Source organism: Leptodactylus fuscus, chromosome 5 (genome assembly GCF_031893055.1).
Source record: "Leptodactylus fuscus isolate aLepFus1 chromosome 5, aLepFus1.hap2, whole genome shotgun sequence".
Lineage (NCBI taxonomy): Eukaryota > Metazoa > Chordata > Amphibia > Anura > Leptodactylidae > Leptodactylus > Leptodactylus fuscus.
The window spans coordinates 4,081,568-4,103,334 of NC_134269.1; the positions used below are offsets into that span (position 1 = coordinate 4,081,568).

At 42.4% G+C, this 21,767-nt stretch overlaps 1 protein-coding gene across 1 annotated transcript; it reads left to right on the forward strand.

Moving 5' to 3' along the window:
* Positions 1–15,463: 15,463 nt before the first annotated feature.
* Positions 15,464–19,028, forward strand: LOC142202270 (olfactory receptor 11L1-like). The gene is made up of 4 exons (XM_075272330.1): positions 15,464–16,392; positions 16,711–16,854; positions 18,225–18,358; positions 18,835–19,028. Exons 1-4 carry the CDS (start codon positions 15,464–15,466, stop codon positions 19,026–19,028), a joined length of 1,401 nt encoding a protein of 466 aa, XP_075128431.1.
* The last annotated feature ends 2,739 nt before the right edge of the window (positions 19,029–21,767 follow it).

The following is a 21,767-nucleotide window of genomic DNA, read 5'->3' on the forward strand; positions in this document are numbered from 1 at the left end:
TTGCTCCCCAAATAATCTCTATTTCTGTGGTAGGATTTCTCTGATTCGACTTTTTTTTCTTTATGTATTGAGCCTTGTAAAATATGGAAAATGAAAATAATAATAAAATGAACAATGGTGTGCCTTACTGGAGACCCAATCAAAGACTTCAGGATATGCTGACATCACAAGAGGACAATGTAGTGCCAGACTCCAGAGTACAATAATTATTTCTGGGTGGTGAAATCCAAAAAATTTTGGGTTCTGTGGAACACAAGATTTTTTGATAACTTGTAATAAACCAGTCTTGTTAAGAACTTGTTTAACTTCTATGTAGTCTTCACACTTTGATACCTCATGGTCTCAATATTGATTGTAAAATAGAGGGATTGTTCTAGTTAGACCATGTGCCCACCTACTCAATAATCCATGACTTATCTACCCCTGTATCTGTATTGGTTTGATAATAGGTTGGTGTTACATTCATCCTTTCACTAGGAATAACACTAGTTTTCCACAGTTGTTGACTCTGATGAGGATTCACCATAAAAGTTCCTTTGACCTCTCGAATAACCTCTTCACTTTACTTGTTTTACATTGTTTGTAATATTCTTTGCAATTTTATTTGGGACCAAGTGAAGGATGGCAGGATGGCTTATGTGACATATATCGTATGTTATGGAAAATAATACAAGTTCTAGTAGTTGTAGTTTACCCTTAATATCCAGTCGTTGTTGTAACTCCCTTGTATGGTGTTGGGACTGTCATCCATTTTACAGTCTGATCCCCACAGGTTGAACCTTTACCCTAATTTATACTCCGCCTCATACAATGGTTAGTACTGTAGGTATGGCAACGTGACAAAGAAATCTGTTTCATTCTCCACTTCTCAGCCAGCACTCCTAATCCTAATCCTAATCTACACCCAGTCTGTTTGTTTACATACAATCTGTATATATTCCCAGTTCACACACAGAACTCTATGGAAAGGGGAGGGGAGGAGAAGTATGTAGTTGATTTATTGCCCCATTTTGTGTACTGATAGAGTGCTATCTTGATGCATAGCAGAGTTAAAAGACGTCCCCGAGACACAGAGTAGCAGAGTTTAGCAGCTGGAGTAATTCAGTCTCATTAGTGGAGAGGGTAAATGCTTCTTTAACATTGGAGTTAAAATGTCAAGTGACCAAGATGTCTAAAGATGGAAATACTAGTATTAGATCCTCTATACTGTATCTGTATGGTAGTACTAATGAATATGCTTTATGGCACTACAGCTTTGAGGACCCCGTGCCTATCCTCTCTCCCTACTGTGTTGGGGAACCATGGTCAGACGTTTTCACTGCTGGCTAACCAGGACATCTGCACTCCAATTAGTGATTCTAAAAAAGTGATGGAGCTACTGATTAATGTCCAAGAAAGGGTTAGTTTCAGACTTGACGTGACCACGATTAACCCTTACAGGGGTTGCGGGGTAACTCTCCTGTAGAGTGTGGAGTACCTCTCCTATAAGAGATGGAGTCCACTCACTCTGGTGCACAGAGCCCCCAGATCTGCACATCCTGGTGCTCTGTTCACCAAAAAAGGGGGTTTAATCAAGCAATCAAGTCTACTAACCCCTATCACATGTCATAAACCATTAAATTAGATGTCATTGGCTGGTTTACTCCATGAGAGGAGACAATGCTGGACAAGAACAGATCATTGACCTTTTTTTTTTTTTTTTTTTTTACAGTAGTGTTATTCTTTCTGTTCTTTTTTCATACAGTGGTTATGTATGGCTATTTTATTTCAATAAACTTTATTTAAAATAAATGCTTCTTTAACATTTAGTATTTATAACTATTGTTTGGCTAATTATTGACAACATCGATCACTAAGATGGTGTCTTAGTATTATGTGATGAATAGGCTCACTCTAACCCCCAACATTATCCTGGTAATCACCACCATCAGGGATGCCGGGAAGAGCCAGTTATGGTCAAGAACATCTACTGCTAGTCAGTATAAGCACAAAAATAATAACAGAACGTTTCTGTCTAATACATAATGCAGATTCTTCTCAAATGGTCAAAATCAATGTAATATTTATTTCACTTTTTTTTACAATGATATATTTCTGCCAAGATCATGACCGTGTGACTCTTAAGCTATTGAATCTTCCCTTTCTACTTTATTACAAAATAAAATTTTACTTTGTTTGTTTTACATGGAGGAGAAGAATCTGACGGCGGTCACTGAGTTTTCCCTCTTAGGAATCAGCCAAGATTTAAGAATGTTCCTATTCTGTCTTCTCCTGGTGGTTTACTGTGGGACAATATGCGGGAACCTCCTGATCATCACCCTGGTGTCCACCAGTAAGATCCTCCAGACTCCAATGTACTTCTTCATCTCACAACTCTCCATCAGTGACATTGTGGTGATCACAGATATTGTCCCCAACCTGCTCCACATCCTACTGAATAATGGGGCGGCCATTACTTTTACTGACTGTTTCACTCAAATGTATTTATTTTGTGCCTCTGAAGCCTGTGAGTGTCTTCTTCTCTCTTTGATGTCCTATGACAGATATGTGTCCATCTGTAACCCCCTCCGTTACTCCACCATCATGACAAGTGGACATTGTGTGATATTGTCTATACTCTTTTGTTTGATTGGATTTTCTATTATTCTTATTATAATCATAGAAATTGCAAGGCTTACATTTTGTGGGCACAATGTCATTGACCATTTATTCTGTGACCCTGTCCCCTTACTAGAACTCGCCTGTTCAGACACCTTTAATATCCATATGGAGATTTATATTTTGGGTGCTCCACTTGTATTAATCCCAACCACCATCATTGTAGTGTCTTATACTTCTATTGCTCGGGCAGTCTTAAGGATCCCATCCAGTACTGGTAGACAGAAAGCCTTCTCCACCTGTAGCTCCCACCTCATTGTGGTCTCCATATTCTACGGGGCTATATTTTGTGTTTATATCGTCCCACCAAAAGATATCACACTATCCATGAGTAAGATCCTCTCCCTGCTATATACTGTGTTTACTCCTCTGATCAACCCCATAATATACAGTCTGAGGAATAAAGATATTAAGAAAGCCGTACAGGAAATAATTCATAAGCATGTCATCTGGTAAATGAACAATAACATGGTCTTCATGGAACTTTTTTGCAGATTGTGTTTTTTTTAATCGCTGAAATAAAACTGAACTAGAACTAAAACATTCATTAAAATGCAAAATATATATGGGACAATACCAAGATATTTGGTATTACCTGATGTATTGTTTGCATTTTTATGAATTGTAATGAAAGTGATAGGAAGAAACATTACAATGTGCTCAGAGTTGGCTCCAACAATTTTATACATTTATAGAGAACAATTACACTGGTCAACATGATTTTTTTTTTCACAAAAACATTAAATAGCAATTATAGTACTCTGCTCAAAAAATAAAGGGAACACTTAAGCAACACAATGTAACTCCAAGCAACACTGACAGTAATCACTTTCACCTGCTGTTGTGCAAATGGAATAGACAGATGGAAATTATTGGCAATTATGGAGACACTCAATAAAGGAGGGTTCTACAGTTGGGACCACAGACCATATCTCATTACTAATGCTTTATGGCTGATGTTTTGGTCACTTTTGAATGTTGGTTGTGCTTTCACACTCGTGGTAGCCTGAGACAGACTCTACAACCCACACAAGTGGCTCAGGTAGTACAGCTCATCCAGAACGGCACATCAATGTGAGCTGTGGCAAGAAGATTTGCTGTGTCTGTCAGTGTAGTGTCCAGAGGCTGGAGACACTACCAGGAGACAGGCCAGTACACCAGGAGACGTTGAGAGGGCCATAGGATGGCAACAACCCAGCACCAGGACCGCTACCTCCACCTTTGTACAAGGAGGAACAGGAGGAGCACTGCCAGAGAAGAGGCGAGGCTTATTAGTATAAACATGTAAACAATTCCCAGTTCCCAGGTTCTTATCTTTATGGCTGTCTTATTTCAGTGATTTGTATAGTATGACATGAACCCATGTGAGACATTCATTCCATTCTCCAGAGTGTTAAATAGGCTGTGATGTCGCTGTTTCTTTGATTTAAAATTCCCTCTTAAAATCAAAATTTCCATGTCATTGGTGATATTATGATCTTCATTGCAGAAATGTTTTGACATGGGAAGGTCCATTCTCTGTTCTCTAATTGTATGGCGATGTGCGTTCATTCTCATTCTCAGTTTCTGACCGGTCTCTCCAACATACAGATTTTCAGTGGAACATTTGGTGCAAATTATCAAATACACTACATGCGGGGTGTTACAGGTGAACGTACCTGGGATTTCATTTTCCCTGTTAGAGTTTGGGATCTCTATCCTGTCAGTGGTCAGTATGTGAGGGCAGGTTTTTCACCTTTTCTGTCCGCATGGAAATGTTCCTGTGTTCCTGTGTTCCTGTGTGGAGGTGTCAGTGAGCTGCTGACAACCATATGCCTGAGGTTTGGTGGCTGTCTGTAGCACAGGAGAGGGGGGTCTGGAAATATGGATGTTAAACGGTTGTCTTTTTGCAGTAGTGGATGTAATTTGTATGTGATTCCTCTCAGCGTCTCCAGGTGGGGGTTATATGTGACGACTAGGGGCACCCGATTGTTTTCTTGTTTGGTATTGTATCTTAATAAATCCGATCTTGGTATTCTGGTGGCCCTGGTGATTTGGTTTTCAACTGTTCTTGCATGGCAAACCTGCCTCAGGTGTTTTAGGGAGGTTATACAGGCACGTGGAGTCCACACACACTACTGAGCCTCTTTTTCTCCTATCAGTATGTCTTTGTAGAATTTCAGGAAATCCACACAAACATGGGGAGAACGTACAAACTCCTTGCAGATGTTGAACCCAGGACTCCAGCGCTGCACGACTGCAGTGCTAACCACTGAGCCACCGTGTTGCCCCCTACTCAGCCTCATACTGACATGTTTTAAGGACATTACATCAAAGTTGGGTCAGCCTGTAATGTGTTTTTCAACTTTAATTTTGGGGGTGACTCCAAATCCAGGCCTCCATTGGTTAATACATTTGATTTCCATTGATGATTTGTGTGTGATTTTGTTGTCATCACATTCAACTTTGTACAGAATAAAGTATTCAATGAGAAGATTTCATTCAGATCTAGGAGGTGTTATTGGAGGGGGCCCTTTATTTTTTGAAGTAGTTTAGTATTTCACATCCTGAATGTTGTCAGAATTGTTCCATCAGGCTCAGTTTTTTTGTAACATGAATTCAAAAGTTAGTTTAAGGACCAGTATTTTACATAATGGTAATTCCTTACCATCAATCCCTGCTGCACATGCTACTGATAGCAAAGAAGGAAAGTTCTGGGTGGCAATTTGGATACACAAATTCTGCTGTTTCTTATATGAATGGGATAAGCAGGGATAAGACATCTCATTATATTAGGAAGGAATGGCCTAAACGGGAATCTCTTGTTCCTGGTCAAAACTTTGTGTCAAATGTACCTTTAGTGAATCTTACAAAAGTCTACCTGCCTCCACTGCAAATTAAGCTCCGGTTTCTGAAAAAATTTGCAAAAGTAATCGATAAAACTTCTGCTGCATTTATGCATTTAAAATCAAAATTTCCAAATGTTAGTGATATAAAAGTCAAAGCATTTTTATAGGGCTACAAATAGGATTGGTCATGGATGACAAAATTTCAGGAACTGTTAATTCCATTGCAATAAGCAGCCTGGCCGTCCTTCAACAATGTCTCCTCTTCTTTTCTTGGAAATTATAAAGCAGCAAACGACAGTGATACAATGTGTGATCTTGTGGAATCATACCAAGCTATGGGATGCAACGTGTCCTTACAACTTCATGACTTGGACTCCCACCCGGACTTCTTCCCAGAAAATCTTGGTGCTGTCAGTGACCAGCATGGGGAGCGTTTTCTTTTTTTTTTTTTTTTTTTTTATAATAATTTTTATTGATTTTCAAAAAGTATAGACATACCAAAATTGAGCATGCACATATAAAGAAGGCACAGCTTCTGCGAAAATACAATGGTAAAAGATACATATGCATGGTGTCATACATTAGGAAATAAGAATACCAAAAAATTACATACAAGGAAAGGGTATTCCAATGAGGTCAACATGACCATTACCAATGAAAATGAACAATAAATAAAGGGGGAGTTAAGGATAATCGTGAGAAAAACCAAAAATGACGTGGCAAGCAGTATCTGAGAACCTAGGTCACTAGGAAGAGATGAAAGAAGACGTACCCAGAAAAATGCGGGAGGGGGGTGGGAAGGTTTGGATAGGCCGGGGGGCAGGAGGGATGAGGGTGGGTAAGGGGGGGGGAGGGGGGGTGGAAGGGAAGTAGGCCTGATAATCCACTAGATCTCTGAATGGCTAATAGTACATTACGAATTCAAACGTTTCCATGGCTCCCAAGTGTTAAGGAAAGCCTGGTGCCTTCGCAGACGCCAGCTAGAGAGTTCTTCGAACCTGGCAATCTGATTCACTTTAGCAATCCACTCAGCTCTGGTTGGCGGTTCAGAGTTCAACCATCTGCCCGGAATCAGAGAGTTCGCTGCCGACAACAAATAGGAGACTAAGTTGGACCTGGATGGGGCATAATCGGAGCTAGGCAATGAAAGAATAACCATAGAGGGGAGAATAGTGAAGGGCTGCGAGGTAATTTTCCTGACAGTGTCCTGGATGTCATCCCAGAAGGCGCGAATTAGTGGACATTGCCACCAAATGTGGAAAAGGGTACCTGTGTGCATTTTACATCTCCAGCATAACTCTGAGACACCCAGTTTCATGCGTGAGAGCCGTTCAGGGGTGTGATACCATCTTGTCAATAATTTAAATTGCGTTTCCTGTAGGCGCACACACGGAGAAAAACCATGAGAGTTGCTTAGGACAACACTGACCTGCTCATCCGTTAGTTTGAGCCCCAGATCGGACTCCCAAGACGAGACATAGGCGGGTTTATAAAACACTTTCGGGCTAATGTAGTGCTTCAAGACAAAGGATGTCTTGTTCAGCTGTGAGTTGTTCGCCAAAACTGAGCGTTCAAAGGGCATGAGTGCCGTACGCGGTCTGTAGGCCTGTAACCAATCACCCGTCAACTTAGATAAGTGATGTTTTTGGAGAAAGGAGAGTGTAGAACGGGGTAGGCGTGATTCCAGCCTGTCACAATCAATCTCAGAGTTACTATCCAAATTATCAACCAGCCTATGCGGCAGAAGACGTTCCCAAACATCGCCGTAGGAGGAGTGAGAATGACCCAACTGTGAGGGAATGAGACCTACAGGAAACATGAGTGAGGAATCTGGGGCCAACTGTCCCCTCATGTCCCTCCAAGTCTCGCAAGCTCCCAGCAAAAGCTGATCTATATCTTTTGGACGATGTCCAGGTGTCCCATAGAGCCAGAGATCTGCCTGGGATCGTGCCCCAAAAGTATTCAAAGAAATGTTTGAGATCAGAGAAGGGGTAGAGATATTGGTCAGGTCTACCCACCGTTTCAGCTGTACCGCCTTATAATAGTCGGTGACACTTGGCATATCTATACCACCTTCCGTCTTTTTCCTCATGAGGAGCGAGAGAGGGAGCCTGGATTTCTTGCCGTTCCAAAGGAATGTCGCAAACATGGATTTGATTTCAGTGTAACTCCTAGGTACTTCAAGGACTTGGATGACCACTTGAACGGAGAGGTGGATGCGAGAGAGGCGACCTTAGAATTCGGGAGGGTAATATTCAGAACTTCCGACTTATCTAAATTGGCTTTATAGCCTGAGATCCAGCCGTATTGGGACAACAAACTTATAATGGTGGGTAAGCCTTTCTCTGGATTAGAGACCAGAAATAATACATCATCCGCAAAAGCCGCGGAATAAAGTTGGTAATCACCTATTTGGAGTCCCGATACATCTGGATGGAGGCGAACAGTTTGCAAAAGGGGTTCTAGCACCAGTAAGAAGAGCGAGGGGGAGAGAGGGCAGCCCTGTCTCGTGCCATTTTTGATGTGGAAGCTCGGAGACAATGTATCATTAATTTTGAGTTTAGCATGAGGCGAATTGTAAAGTGAAAATATGGCCTTGATAAACTGGGGCGGGAAGCTAAACTTTTCAAGTGTTGCGTGCATAAAACTCCAGTCCACTCTATCAAATGCTTTTTCGGTATCCAGACCGAGCAGAACTACTTTAGATCTATGTTTACGAGCATGTGTAATGGCATGGAGCAAGCGGTGGGAATTATCCCTGCCCTCTCTCCCCGTCACGAACCCCGCCTAGTCTGGGTGAATAAGGTGTGGGATCAGGGGTTTGATTCTGGTGGCCAATATTTTTGCCCAGATTTTAAGGTCCAAATTGAGAAGGGATATGGGGCGATAACTGCCACAAGACAGGGGGTCCTTCCCTTCCTTGGGTAAGAGTGTAATGTGTGCCTCTTGGGCTTGGCTGGGGAGGGATTTACCCTGAAGGAGTGCATTACACGAGTTGGCAAAATGGGAGATGAGTTCAGACTGAAAAATTTTATAATATTGCAGCGGAAAGCCGTCCGGGCCTGGGCTTTTCCCAGTAGGAAAGCTGTTGAGTACCTGTTTAATTTCCTCATGGGAAATGGGGTCTAACAAGGCTGTCGCCTCTTCCTCCGATAAGGAGGGCAGGGGTACAGCTTCCAGAAAGGCTTTCCTCTCTCTCGCCTTATCCTCTGTGTCAGAGGGTGAATCTTCGGCATTAAGGTTGTATAGAGAGGAATAAAATGTGAGAAAGGCGGAAGTGATATCTGGGGTAGAAGTATGGGAAGCACCTGTCTGATCTCTGATTTTTGAAATGAAACATTTAGCTTTCCTCTTCTTAATCAGGGACGTCATCAATTTCCCACTCTTATCCCCGTGAGCGTAAAGTTTATGTTGGAAGTGTAGAAACTGCTTTGCTGTACGTGCGTTTATTAGGTCTCTAAGCTCCTCTCTCAGCTTGAACAATTTTTCGTGTAGTCTGCGTTGAGTGCTTAATTTTCTGAGGCGTTCTATTTTCGCAATCTCAGAGAGGAGGGAGTCCATTTTTTCCCGCGACTCCTTCTTAGCTTTGGAAGCGAGGGAAATGAAAATTCCCCTTATAACAGATTTATGGGCTTCCCATGTAATCACGGGGCAGGTGTCCGGGTTCGCGTTCAGCTCAAAATACATATCAAGGTGACTTTTAACCGTCGCGTGAAAGTCTGCTCTGTCTAACAAGGCTTCATTTAGGCGCCAATTCCAATCTCGTCTAGGGAGCCGATCCAGAGTCAAAGCCGTCCAAACCGGGGCGTGGTCCGAAACCGAAATCAAGTCAATACGTGAGTCCAGGGAGTTACAGACCATAGATCTGGACACAAATATGTAGTCCAGTCTCTGGTACGATTTTCTAGGGTTGGAGTAAAATGAGTAATCTCTCAATGAGGGATTGTGTGTGCGCCACAGGTCTACCAAATTTGCCTCTGACAGCGCCTGATTTAGTTTACCAAGCGCCTTCTGGGATATGGAGGAGACCCCCGAAGAGGAATCTAAAGCTGGAGTGAGAGTGACATTTAGGTCCCCTGCTAGGATCACCTGGCCCTCAGCAAACAGCTCTAATACCTTCAACACCGACAGAAGCCAACCTACTTGGCCCTTGTTAGGGGCGTATACATTCGCAAACGTGTACGCCTGGGAAGCTATCGTGCCCTTTAATAAAAGGACTCTGCCCTCCGGGTCTTCATAAGTCTGTGAGCATTGAAACGGGACTGAGCTGTGAAACAATATGGAGACTCCGCACGTGCGTTTAATCGAGTTCGTGGAGTGGAAGCCTAAAGGAAAAGCATTAGTAGGGAGTCTGGGAATGGAACCAGATTTAAAATGAGTCTCCTGTAGGAAAGCAACATTCGTGCGGAGCCGTTTGAGGATTGTAAAGATTTGAGAACGTTTATTGGGAGAGTTCATCCCATTAGTGTTATAGGATGTGAACACTAGTTTAGCCATGGGTCCGGCGTAGGGTCAGGGAGGTATGATGTTAAAGGCCCAGGTAAAGGGAACACGTAGGGGAGGGGGGGGGAGGGAAGGTTGGGAGAGAGTGAGCAAGAGGGGGAGGAGGGTACAACTAGAAGTAATCAGTAAAAAAAAACCGGGAGATTGCAAATGACAGAAGTGGTTCTCACTGCAAATAACAACCACAGTGTAATGTGAAAGGCAATCAACAATATAAAGCAATAACAGTCAAATTATGCGTATTATAGCAGCGGCAAGCCTGATATCCGCTAGCTATGCAAAACACTGTCCAAACGACAGCTAAACGGAGGTAGGAGATAAAGTCCAATCGTGGTCATCGGCCGACCACTCCAAACAGGAGGTAGATAACTATACAAAGAAGGTGAAAAGGGGGGAGCAGTTAAAGAGGGGGTGGACACATAGCATAGAGGGTAGGAGACCCTGGAGGTAGGCATAAGAGGCAGAGGAGGGGGGGGGAGGGGGGGGGGAATGAGTTGAGGGGGGAAAAACAGAGAGAGCATGAAAGACACATATAACCGGCGTAACAATTAGCAGACCAGAAGATCCCAAAATCAGCACCTGCCCGATAAGGACAGACGCAATCATTGGCTAATCACATAGGAAACTAGAGATTGAGGCTCCCCACGAAACATACCCGCACAACCCACATAAGCTGGATAGGTTGAACCGCTGCGTGTGTGCAATGCAGGGTCTGGGAAAGGGCGGCCACCCGGGGCCGCGGGGCCCATCCTCGGTACCCCAGGGCCACGGGCAGGAACCCCCCCCAAGGATATAAGAACACTAAGCAATAAAAATGCCAAAGAACTAGTATAAATCAGATTGCCGCAAGTAATCTGTCACCAACACTGCCAGTATGTGAAACATGACTTAAGACCCGGCGTAGCATGAGAATAAAGAAAACCATAAATATAAGCAATACTGAGTCGCTCTGGGTGTGGGTCCAGAACACAAGTTCAAAAAACTGCGAAGATGCGCCAAAGGAGAAGTGCCAAAAGAGAAGTCCAGGGTCTGGGTGAAGTCGTATAGGGTCCTGAAAAACCAGGGTTCAGGGGACAAGTGTCTTCCTTGCCTTGGGAGACTTTGGCTTATACGGGCGATCCGGCCCGGTGATGCTGGGAAGCGAAGGCCAAGCAGTTATGTCCATATTGAGAGCCTGCCAGGAGGGAATGGGAATAGGCTGGATGCCCAACAGGGGCCACGCGGCTTCGAGGTCTGCAGGCGAGCGTATCACAATTCTGCGGCCCTGCTTCAGGACTGCCAGCCCAAATGGAAACAACCACATGTATTGTAGGCCTTTCTCCTTCAATGCCTCTAGCAGCGGGCGCAGCATGCGCCGCTTAGATAGGGTTACCGGAGCCAAGTCCTGATAAAGTTGTACCTCTGATTGTTCATATTGAACAGGCCTCTTTGCCCTGGCCGCGGTCAGGATCTCCACAGTGTCTACTGAATTCAAAAGTCCGCATATAATATCTCTGGGAGGATCGGTGGTTGCGGGTTTAGGCCGCACAGCACGGTGTACTCTTTCAATTTGGATAGCCCCAGCCCTCTCCTGGCCCAGGAGCGATGTAAAGATAGACGCCATGATGTCTCTCAAATCCTCCGGGGGGTAGGATTCAGGCAGACCCTTCAGACGTATGTTTCTGCGTCTGTTTCGATTTTCCAAATCCTCTAACATATCACTTGCTCTATTAATGTGGGCATGATGTAACACGACATGCTGTTCTACGGTGGTGGAGTGAGTGGCGAGAGCCGAGTAGGCCGACTCCACCGACGACACTCTGCCCCCCAGGCTTTGCATGTCTTCCCTGAGGGCTGCTAATTCCGACATAATCGGGGCTACCGTATGTGAGAGTAGTTTGCGCATAAAGGACTTAGTAACTAGAGCCGAAGAGTTGGTATCTGACCTGTCCGCGCTGGTCACGCTTTCCATATCCGAGTCCTCGGCAGTGTACTCCTCCTGCACTTCCCCCTGCGCCATCTTGCGCGCCAAGGCCGGGGACCTGGCCGGCTTCTTCTTAAAGAATTTGTGCATTTCCCCCTGCTGATTCCTCCCGATGGGTGTACCGGGGGTCTCCTGGCTCTTGTCTCGCCCGTTCTTCCCCATTTGTGCTACTGTTCGTTAAGTTTGGAGTGGGTAAGGCCGATTCACAGACGGAGCTGCAGGCTCAGATGTCCATCTGTGTTGACGGTTAGGCTCCGCCCCCCGGGGAGCGTTTTCATCAGCAGATTTCTACAATGGAACGAAGGTACCAAGACAAGTGGAGCAGCACCCGACTGGCGGACTCTTGTTGGACTACAAAGAGAGACATCCCGAATGCAAAATATTCCCGTAAATCATGAAAGAAATTTTAAATAAACTGTGTTTTAAATAATCTTGATTGAGTATGTTTTATGTTACTATTACTATTCCCATTAACGTTTAAATGCCTGTCACAAAAAAACCTGCATGATGGAAAAAAAAAATCTGAAAACATATTTGAAATCAGTACAAAAAATACTTTGAAATTCTTAACGAAGTTGTCAAGTTTAATGGTACCTAGAGTGCACCCCTCAGCACCTATCCATCTGAAGTGCTCTTCCAATTCCTAGATTTAACCTGCAGATGCCTAAAATATTTCACTCTCTTTTCTCACCTCCACATTGAGCCATGGTTGCAGTGGACTGGATCTCCCTGTAGTAAAGCGTTACATACAAGTGAGAGTTGGGGAGACAGGATCTATTGAAACTTCTTGTAATAAAGAAGAGGGTAGCCGTCAGGCCTGGGGACTTTTGCCGGCAGGGAAATTTTTGATTACTTCAATTAGTTCTTTCAAAAACATTGGTTCCACCAAGGAAGGGGTGATCTCCTCTGCTACCCTGGGCAGGGAGAGTCGGGACAAGAAACTCTCCATCGTCTGAGCGACTGTGGCTCTGGGGGATCTCTGTTTTTTAAAATTATAAAGATCTGAGTAGAAAAGACAAATGTCTTTCGTGGCAGAAGTCAATCCTCCCGTCCTGCGCCTGAAGGCAGAGATGTAGGATCTAGACTTGCATTTGTGAATTAATGATGACATGAGATGACTATCCTTGTTGCCAAGTGCATACAGATGCTTGTGATAGTGCCAGTAGTGTTTGGCGGATTTGGCATTCGGCATGTCCAGGAGTTTTTCTCTAAGTGATGTGAGTTTTGTTAGTAATAGATGAGCCCTTGATATTTTATGAGTCCTCTCACGGACGCTATAAGCTTCAGAGTATCATCCAGGGTTTTTTGGTGTTCTCTCCTGATTTTGGAGGCCATGGAGATAATAACTCCTCTCATATATGCTTTGTGTGTTTCCCATAACACTGGTGGTGTGGCGTCTGGGGTGGAGTTAGTTTCAAAGAAGTCTTTGAGGTGTTTATTCAAAAGAATTCAAGAGAGACTCATTAAGTTTCCAGGTCCATTTGCCCCTCGGCACATTTCGCATCTCTATGGAGACTGATACCTGGACATGGTCAGACACCATTATCGATCCTATTCGAGAATTAACCAAGAGGAGAAGCAAGTCATAGAAGACAAACAGATGGTCGATTATATGGTATGAGATCCCTGATTGGGAGTAAAAGGTATAGTCTTTAACTGTAGGGTGATGGGTTCTCCATATATCTACTAAGTTCAGGTCCTGAAGAGCTTTTACCAGTGCACCCAGAGATCTCTGTGAAAAAGGCGAAGTTGAGGAGGTGGAATCGAAGACGTGATTTAGAGCCACATTCAAGTCTCCATCTAGACCAACTTGACCTTCCCAAAAGAAGCTCAGAGACTGAAGAGTATTAATAAGCCAGGATACCTGACCCTTGTGTGGAGCACAGATGTTCACAAAGGTCTATAGAACCGATGATATGGTGCCCTTCATAAAGAGTGCTCTTCCTTCCACATCAGAGTATTGTTCAGTGAGGTGGAAAAGAAGCCTGGAACCAAAGAAGATGGAGACCTCTTTCAAAGCTGACTGTGGATCTGTGCTATGGAAGCTCTTGGAGAAATCCTGGGTGGGAAACTTGGGGATCTTGGTACTTTTAAAGTGTGTTTCCTGCAGGAATGCTACATCAGTTTTCAGTTTATGAAGGAGAATGAAGATGTGATGGCGCTTGTTGGGTAAGTTGTAACATTTAGCATTGAACATCGTGCAGACAAGAGAGGCTGTGGTAGGCAAACCGGTGAGATCTGGGTTGGCAGTATGTGCCATCTGGAGAACAATCTCGAGGTGACTGGAGAGCGTTTGGGGATTAAAGAAAGGCAGAGAAGGCAAGAAGTCAGATAGGAGAGTAGGAGAGAAACTGTAGTCACTTTGCCAGAAATTCCTTTGGCAAACCTGAGTAGAAGAAGGGTATTGGACTCTTTGACAATAATATAATGCAATCCAGTTGAGACATTGGCTGGACAATGACAAATATTCTGGGAAATTTCAGTATCCATCATTATAAAGAGACCTACTAAACTCGAGACAATAGTGATAAGAAACATACTCATTAAAGGAGTAATCCAAGTTTGGAATAAAATTAGGGAGTGCCTGGGTCTCAGACGATTACCATTGCAAGTAATCCCAGCAAAATTCTCAACTTGCTTTGTGCCATATTATTAATGTTTGTAAGATTTTATACCTTCATTAGGAGGGAGAGTCTCTGACCTTGGACTTTGTTATCATTCTGCCCACATGTGAGTGTGTTAGCCAATAAGTGGCTTAGCCATTGTTTCATGTATCGCTCAAGTGTTGGCCAAAGGAGGTCAGAACCTCTTGGAACATGAGCTGAGATTCTTCACTGGAGTCCTAGCCATTGTCTATACATTTATGTATGTTTATGCTCACTGAAAAATCCCTTTAATAATGACCACTGGTTTTCTAATCTTTAAACCAGTCTAATGTGGCGAACTTCTCATAAATCTTTGGTTAAGTGCTCCTTTAAGTCTCCTAACCAATGACTTATGTAATACATTTTTTTTTATATATATAGATTTTATTTGATACAGATTTTCTTTACAACAAACTGTTAATCTTTCACAATAATAATCAGCAATTACATTAAGCAAAGATTCTCGAGGAAACCAAAAAATCTCCCAGGACTCATTTACCTTCCACCTGCTCTATTATTTAGTATATAAAGATCTAGACTTAGCCGCATTCTGGTCACATTCATGGATCTTATGGCCTCACAACATCTCGGCTGCCGGCTTTTGCTTTTGGGATTTTTCCTTACAAAACAAATTACAATAGAAAGAAAATACGGATTAAGTTTAAAATATTAACAGAAAATAACACAACCCAGATTGCTAAAGACTCTTCTCAAATGATCTAAATCAATTGAACACTATATATATATATATATATTTTTTTTTTTTTACACTGATACATTTCTTCCAAGAACATGATCATGTAACTCTTAAGCTATTGAATCTTCCCATTTTAGATTGTTGCATCATAAAATATAATTTGTATTACATGGAGGAGAATCTGACGGCCGTCACTGAGTTTTTCCTTTTAGGATTTCAAATTAGCCAAGATTTAAGAATTTTTCTGTTCTGTCTTTTCCTGGTGGTTTACTGTGGGACAATATGTGGGAACCTCCTGATCATTACCCTGGTGTCCACCAGTAAGATCCTCCACACCCCAATGTACTTCTTCATCTCACAACTCTCCATCAGTGACATTATGGTGATCACAGATATTGTCCCCAAGATTCTCCACGTCCTACTGAATAATGGGGGGACCATTACTTTTATTGACTGTATCACTCAGTTATATTTTATATGTGCCTCCGAAGCTTCTGAGTGTCTTCTATTGGCTGTGATGTCCTATGACAGATATGTGGCCATCTGTAATCCCCTCCGTTACTCCACCATCATGACCAGTGGACATTGTGTGATATTGTATATTACTTGTTGGTTGGCTGGATTTTCTATTATTCTGATTCACGTCATAGAAACTGCCAAGCTTACATTTTGTGGACCCAATGTCATTGACCATTTATTCTGTGACATTGTCCCCTTACTAGAACTTTCTTGCTCTGACCCCTTCATTGTTCAGTTAGAGATTTATTTACTAAGTGTTCCAGTTGTCTTTACCCCAACCACCATCATTGTAGTGTCTTATACTTATATTGTCCGGGCAGTCTTAAGGATCCCATCCAGTACTGGTAGACAGAAAGCCTTCTCCACCTGTAGCTCCCACCTCATTGTGGTCTCCATATTCTACTGGACCATGTTCAGTGTTTATGTTGTCCCAACAAAATATCTCACAATCTCCATGAGTAAGATCCTCTCCTTGCTATATACCGTGTTTACTCCATTTATTAACCCCATTATATACAGTCTGAGGAATAAAGATATTAGGAAAGCCGTACAGGAAGTATTTCCTAAGCGTGTGATCTGGTAAATTATCAATAACTTGGCCTTCACTGAGGTTTTTTTGAAGATTTTTTTTTTCTTAATCCGTGAAATAAAACTGAACTAAAAGATAATTTTCATATTATGAAAGGTTCATTAACTACTTCAGTACTGGGCAAATTTGTGCTCCAGGACCAGACACATTTTAGGTTTATTTTGTATGTGCGGTTTTGAGGGCTGTAACATTTTTCTCATACATCTCATTCAACTAAGTTTTGCCTCTTTTTTTGGGGGGGGCACATAGGGCTTTATTTTTATGTTGTTTTTATTTTTGAATGTGTTTTAATTTTTTCATACGTACAGGTGGCCCTCAAAGTTCAAGACCAATCAGGTAGCAGAGGAGTGGGGTAAGGCAAACACAAACCAGCTGGACATAAATTCTTCCAGAACCCCTATTGACAAGGCACTACGCGTTTCGGGCACTAGCCCTTTCTCAAGTGCATATAGGTCTGTTTAATTTGTCTGCAGCGTCTGATGTCACTTGACATATATGCACTTGAGAAAGGGCTAGTGCCCGAAACGCGTAGTGCCTTGTCAATAAAGGTTCTGGAAGAATTTATGTCCAGCTGGTTTGTGCGTACCTTACCCCACTCCTCTACAACCTGATTGGTCTTGAACTTTGAGGGCCACCTGTATGTTTAATTTTTTGCGAGCCTTGACTGTCGCAAGGGGACTAGCTGCTGCCACCACACTTTAATTCTGTGTGCTAATAGTGTTGTGATTTGTCACATCACAGCACAACAAGGTAAGGGGATTTAATTTATGCCTATTGCCTCATCTTATCGGGAATACTACACTATTGGCACTCGGTGTCTCTCTCTTTTCTTTTTTCTTAATTTTTTTATATCTGGGAAAATATAAACATAATAGGAGGGAAATTGTGTCTGGTTTTCACTTTTCTTTTTTTAAATTTTTTTATTTAATAACACAAAGTGCAACTGAAAAACTTTATAAAATAGTTTTTCCTCTCTATTACGGTAAGTTTTATTTTATATGGTGTCATCGGGGGTGGGGATATAACCTTTAATGATGTCATTTTATTGGCATATTATTTTACTTATTATTTTACTTATTTTTTTAATTATTTTATTTCATTTTTTAAAACTTAATTTTTTATTTTTTATTTTTTTTTCAGATGGTGTCCCCATAAGGTCATAAGAGACCTTTGGGGACATCTGATCACTTTTTTTTTTTTTTTGTATTGGAGGCTGATTTCTCCTATAACCGGGGCAGGTACATTTAGCCCCATTTGCAGGAGGGATACAGCCTCCTGCACGCTGTATACACAGTATACAAAGCTGATCTGGGTCCTGTAGGACCCAGTAGCTCTTGCAAGACGCTGCTCCCAGTGGATCACGTGACCATCATCATCATGCATCATGATGCATCAGCATCATGGCTGCGCCCATTGCCGTGTATACAGCGCTCATTGGGCTCATATACACGGCGATTGAGAAAGCAGGGAAGGGAATAAACCTTCCCTGTCTTCTCTCTGGGAGCTCCGGCTGAAGTTACAGCCGGCTCCCAGTGAAAGCAGCTGCACGATCTTGTGCAGCTGCTGTGTTCTGATTGGACGTACCGGTACGTCCTGTCAGAACAAGGCAACCACTATCCGGACATATATAGTCTATGGGCGGTCCGGAAGTGATTAACATGCAAACTATACATGGGACAATACCAAAAAATCTCATGTCCCACTTATTAGGCTGAATCTATACTGAGCCTTATCAGGAGGATATTTTGATTCTGCCTTATGTATTGTTGGCATTTTAATGAATTGTAAATAAAGTTATGTTTAATTTAGTTTTTTTCTCTAGGATCACACTTGCATTTGCCTTTCAGTTCCTTGGGTCAGCTTGGGAACAACTTGAGAAACAAAAACCTAATCTGTTTAAAATTCAGTTACCTGTGGAAACCAGCAGACTCTATAGATTACAATGGAGACTACCAGGTTTGTACCCAGTCTCCAAAAGCAGAATGGGGAACAGAGTCCTTGAGTGCTCACCAGGGTTGGGCGATCGGGATCGGAAAAGAACGGATCCCGATCGGTGATCGAGCAAATTTCACAATCGAGATCGGCTGGAAAATGATCGGAAATCGTATTTTGAAATCTGAAGATCGACTCAACCCTAAAAGCGACTTTTCCTATAGAGAAGCATTGACTAGCGTTCAGCGATCGGGAAAGATTGGATCTCGATCGGCGATCGAGCAAATTTGACGATCGCAAACCGGATTTTAAAATGGATCCTAAAATCTCAAGATCGGCTCAACCCCACTTCTCACCAAGCATAGATGTGAACATACATGTGAAAATGTTCTGCAGATTCCCGTCATGTAACTGTATTGTTACTGTTTTGCTCCTGGCGGTGGATTTTTTTTTCTTCTTGTCTACTATAAATTACAATGTGTTCTCCCATTCTTCAATAGCTCAGGATGTTATTAGGTTGATGCTCAAGAGAAAGGTCACTGGTTCATATCCTGGATCCACCATGAAGAAGATTTCCCAAGAAAAGAGACACAGCCTCACCCAGCTAATTGTCAACTGGAAACATATTAATACAAAAAGGGGCGAACAGATCAAGATATTAAAGGAATTGTCAAGTTTGGTGGATGGACCCTGATGATAGGAAGTTATTTCACAATCAAAGGAGTTGGATAGTTGACTAGGATCGATGGTGGTCTTAGTGCTGAGCTATATCTGAGAATCCTACAAGACAAGTTACTTCATATACTAGAGTACTATGGGTATGACAAGTACAACATGGTGTTCCAGCAGGACAACAACTCAAAGCATCCATCGAAATTAGTGAAAAAAAAAAAAAATGGTTCAATGACAATGAATAGAGGTGCTGAGTTTGCCCTTGAAGTGTCCAGATCCAACAGAACACGTGTGGGTAGAGTTAAACAAAAAAATGTATTTGTACCCAAGTGAGTTGACCAGTAGACCAGTAAGCACCAACATTGTAGAAGAGACCTGGGATCAGATTTTGGTCGAGATCATCCTTGAACAATTCAGGAAGTGATGAAAGCCAAAGGTGGATTCACAAATATTAAATTTATATTTTTAGGAGCAAAACAGTAACAGTGTAGTTACAGGACTAGAATCTCCATTACTAATAATATGCTGAATAGTTACAAGTCACATTTATGTATGAGATAGTCAAGATGGTGCCTATAATATGATGGGAGTGTCATGTTTCAAGCTGTAGTGGATGGTGAGATGTGGAGCCTGGGAGTCACAAGGTCAGAACATTGTTACTAGAGATGAGCAAACAGTGAAATATTCGAGATTTGAGATTCGTTTCGAGTAGAGCCTCAATATTCGACTACTCAATCGAGTATTGAATCCCATTATAGTCTATGGGAAAAAATGCTTGTTTCAGGGGAAACCACTATTCTACTAAGGGAGAGTCACCAAGTCCACGAGTAGCAGGAGGAGAGTGTTGAGGGGGAGCGCTGTGCAGTTAAAGTACATGGACCCCATTATAGTCTATGAGGACAGTGAGCTTTAACTGCAAAACGCTTGTAGTTGCGCTGATAAAAAGTCAGCTCCCTCGTAACAGCAAGCTGCCAGCTCTCCCAACTAGCAAGGACGAGCCTTCTGCAGAACCAGCGTTGATTTGCTGCAGGCTCATCCTTGCTAGTCAGGAGAGATGGCAGCTTGCTGTTACAAGGGAGATGCCTTTTTCTCATAGGAATGAATAGACCAGCGTTAATAGGCCATTGTACAGTATTCGGCCAATCCACGCTGGTCCTGCCGGAGGCTCATCTGTGAGGAGGCGGAGTCTAAAATAGGACCACAATGGAGACTGCTGTGGTCCGATCTTAGACTCCGCCTCCTCAAAGACGAGTATCCGGCAGAACCAGCATTGATTGGCCAAATGCTGTACACGGGCCAATCAATGCTGGTCTATTCATTCCTTTGAGAAAAAGCAAGCTCCCTCATAACAGCAAGCTTCCAGCTCTCCTGACTAGCAAGAATGAGCCTGCTGCAGAACTAGCGTTGATTTGCCGAATGCTATACACTGTATACTACCTACAGTGTACAGCATTCGGCCAATCAACGCTGGCTCTGAATCAAATATTTACTGTGAATAGCTAGTATTATTCAATCAAGTACAAATATTTTGAATACCGTAGTATTAGATCGAATACCTACTCACTCATCTCTAATTGTTACCCTTTTGCTAGTCAACATATATATGGGCTTAAATGTTTCCTCAAAGGTACAAGCCCATACGTAGAGCGTAAAATGAGTATTCCCCTTTAAATGTAACAGATTGCTTCTTAAGTAAATTTTGGTGCAAATTTTTAATTTGTACTTTTTTTGTTTTTCAGTTGGGTTTATGACTTTTGGTGGATCTCTATGTCCTGCTCAGTATTATGGTGCCTCATCTCTCCATGGGGTTCTAATATGACGTAAGTTAGAGGTGTCCGAGATAGTGGAGGTCCCCCACTGTGGTATGGGTCTATGTATAGACATAGGTGGGGCATTAGTTAAGTGCGCACTGGCCCAAGTGATTCATGCGGCCACATTAAAGTTTTTGATACGGCAGAGTAACATGCAGTAGCTGAGAAGGACATTATACATCCTTTGGTAGATAATATGGGGGTTATATCCATGGGTTGATGCACTACATTATATATGTTATGTGTGGCCATGTTTATGCCTTGTTTCATGGGGTTTTAATGAAAGTATATAGAGTATATAGAACTTGGTGATTATAGGAAATTAATGACTAATTGGCTCTTTGTTTTATATATATATATATATATATATATATATATATATATATATATATATATATATATATATACTAGAGGGAGGACCCGGCTTCGCACGGGTATATTACATTTTATGTTTGTGTAGTGGCCCCATAAGAATTGTCCAATTTTGCATTGATGTATTTTGTATGTGATTTGTGTGTATGTCCATAAGCGTCATGTGATTATGTGTATCTCATTTTGAATGTCAGTGAAAAACCTGTGATCAGTTGTTATGGATACCTGGAGTAAAGCTGTATCTAATCCTTCCCCGTGTAGTACTGTGTTTAGATGCAAGTATCCAATCCTTGTTGGTGTGGTACTTTGTGCAGATGCACATATCTAATCCTCCCCGTGTGGTATTGTGTGAAGAGGCGCGTATCTAATCCTCCAGTAAGTGAAACTGTGTGCAGACACGCGTATCTAATGACTCTGGTGTGTGGTACTGTGTGCAGATGCGCGTATCTAATACTCTGGCGTGTGGTACTGTGTGCAGATACGCGTATCTAATCCTCCCCCATGTGGAACTGTGTGCTGAGGCGCGTATCTAATTCTCTGGCATGTGGTACTGTGTGCTGAGGCCTGTATCTAATCCT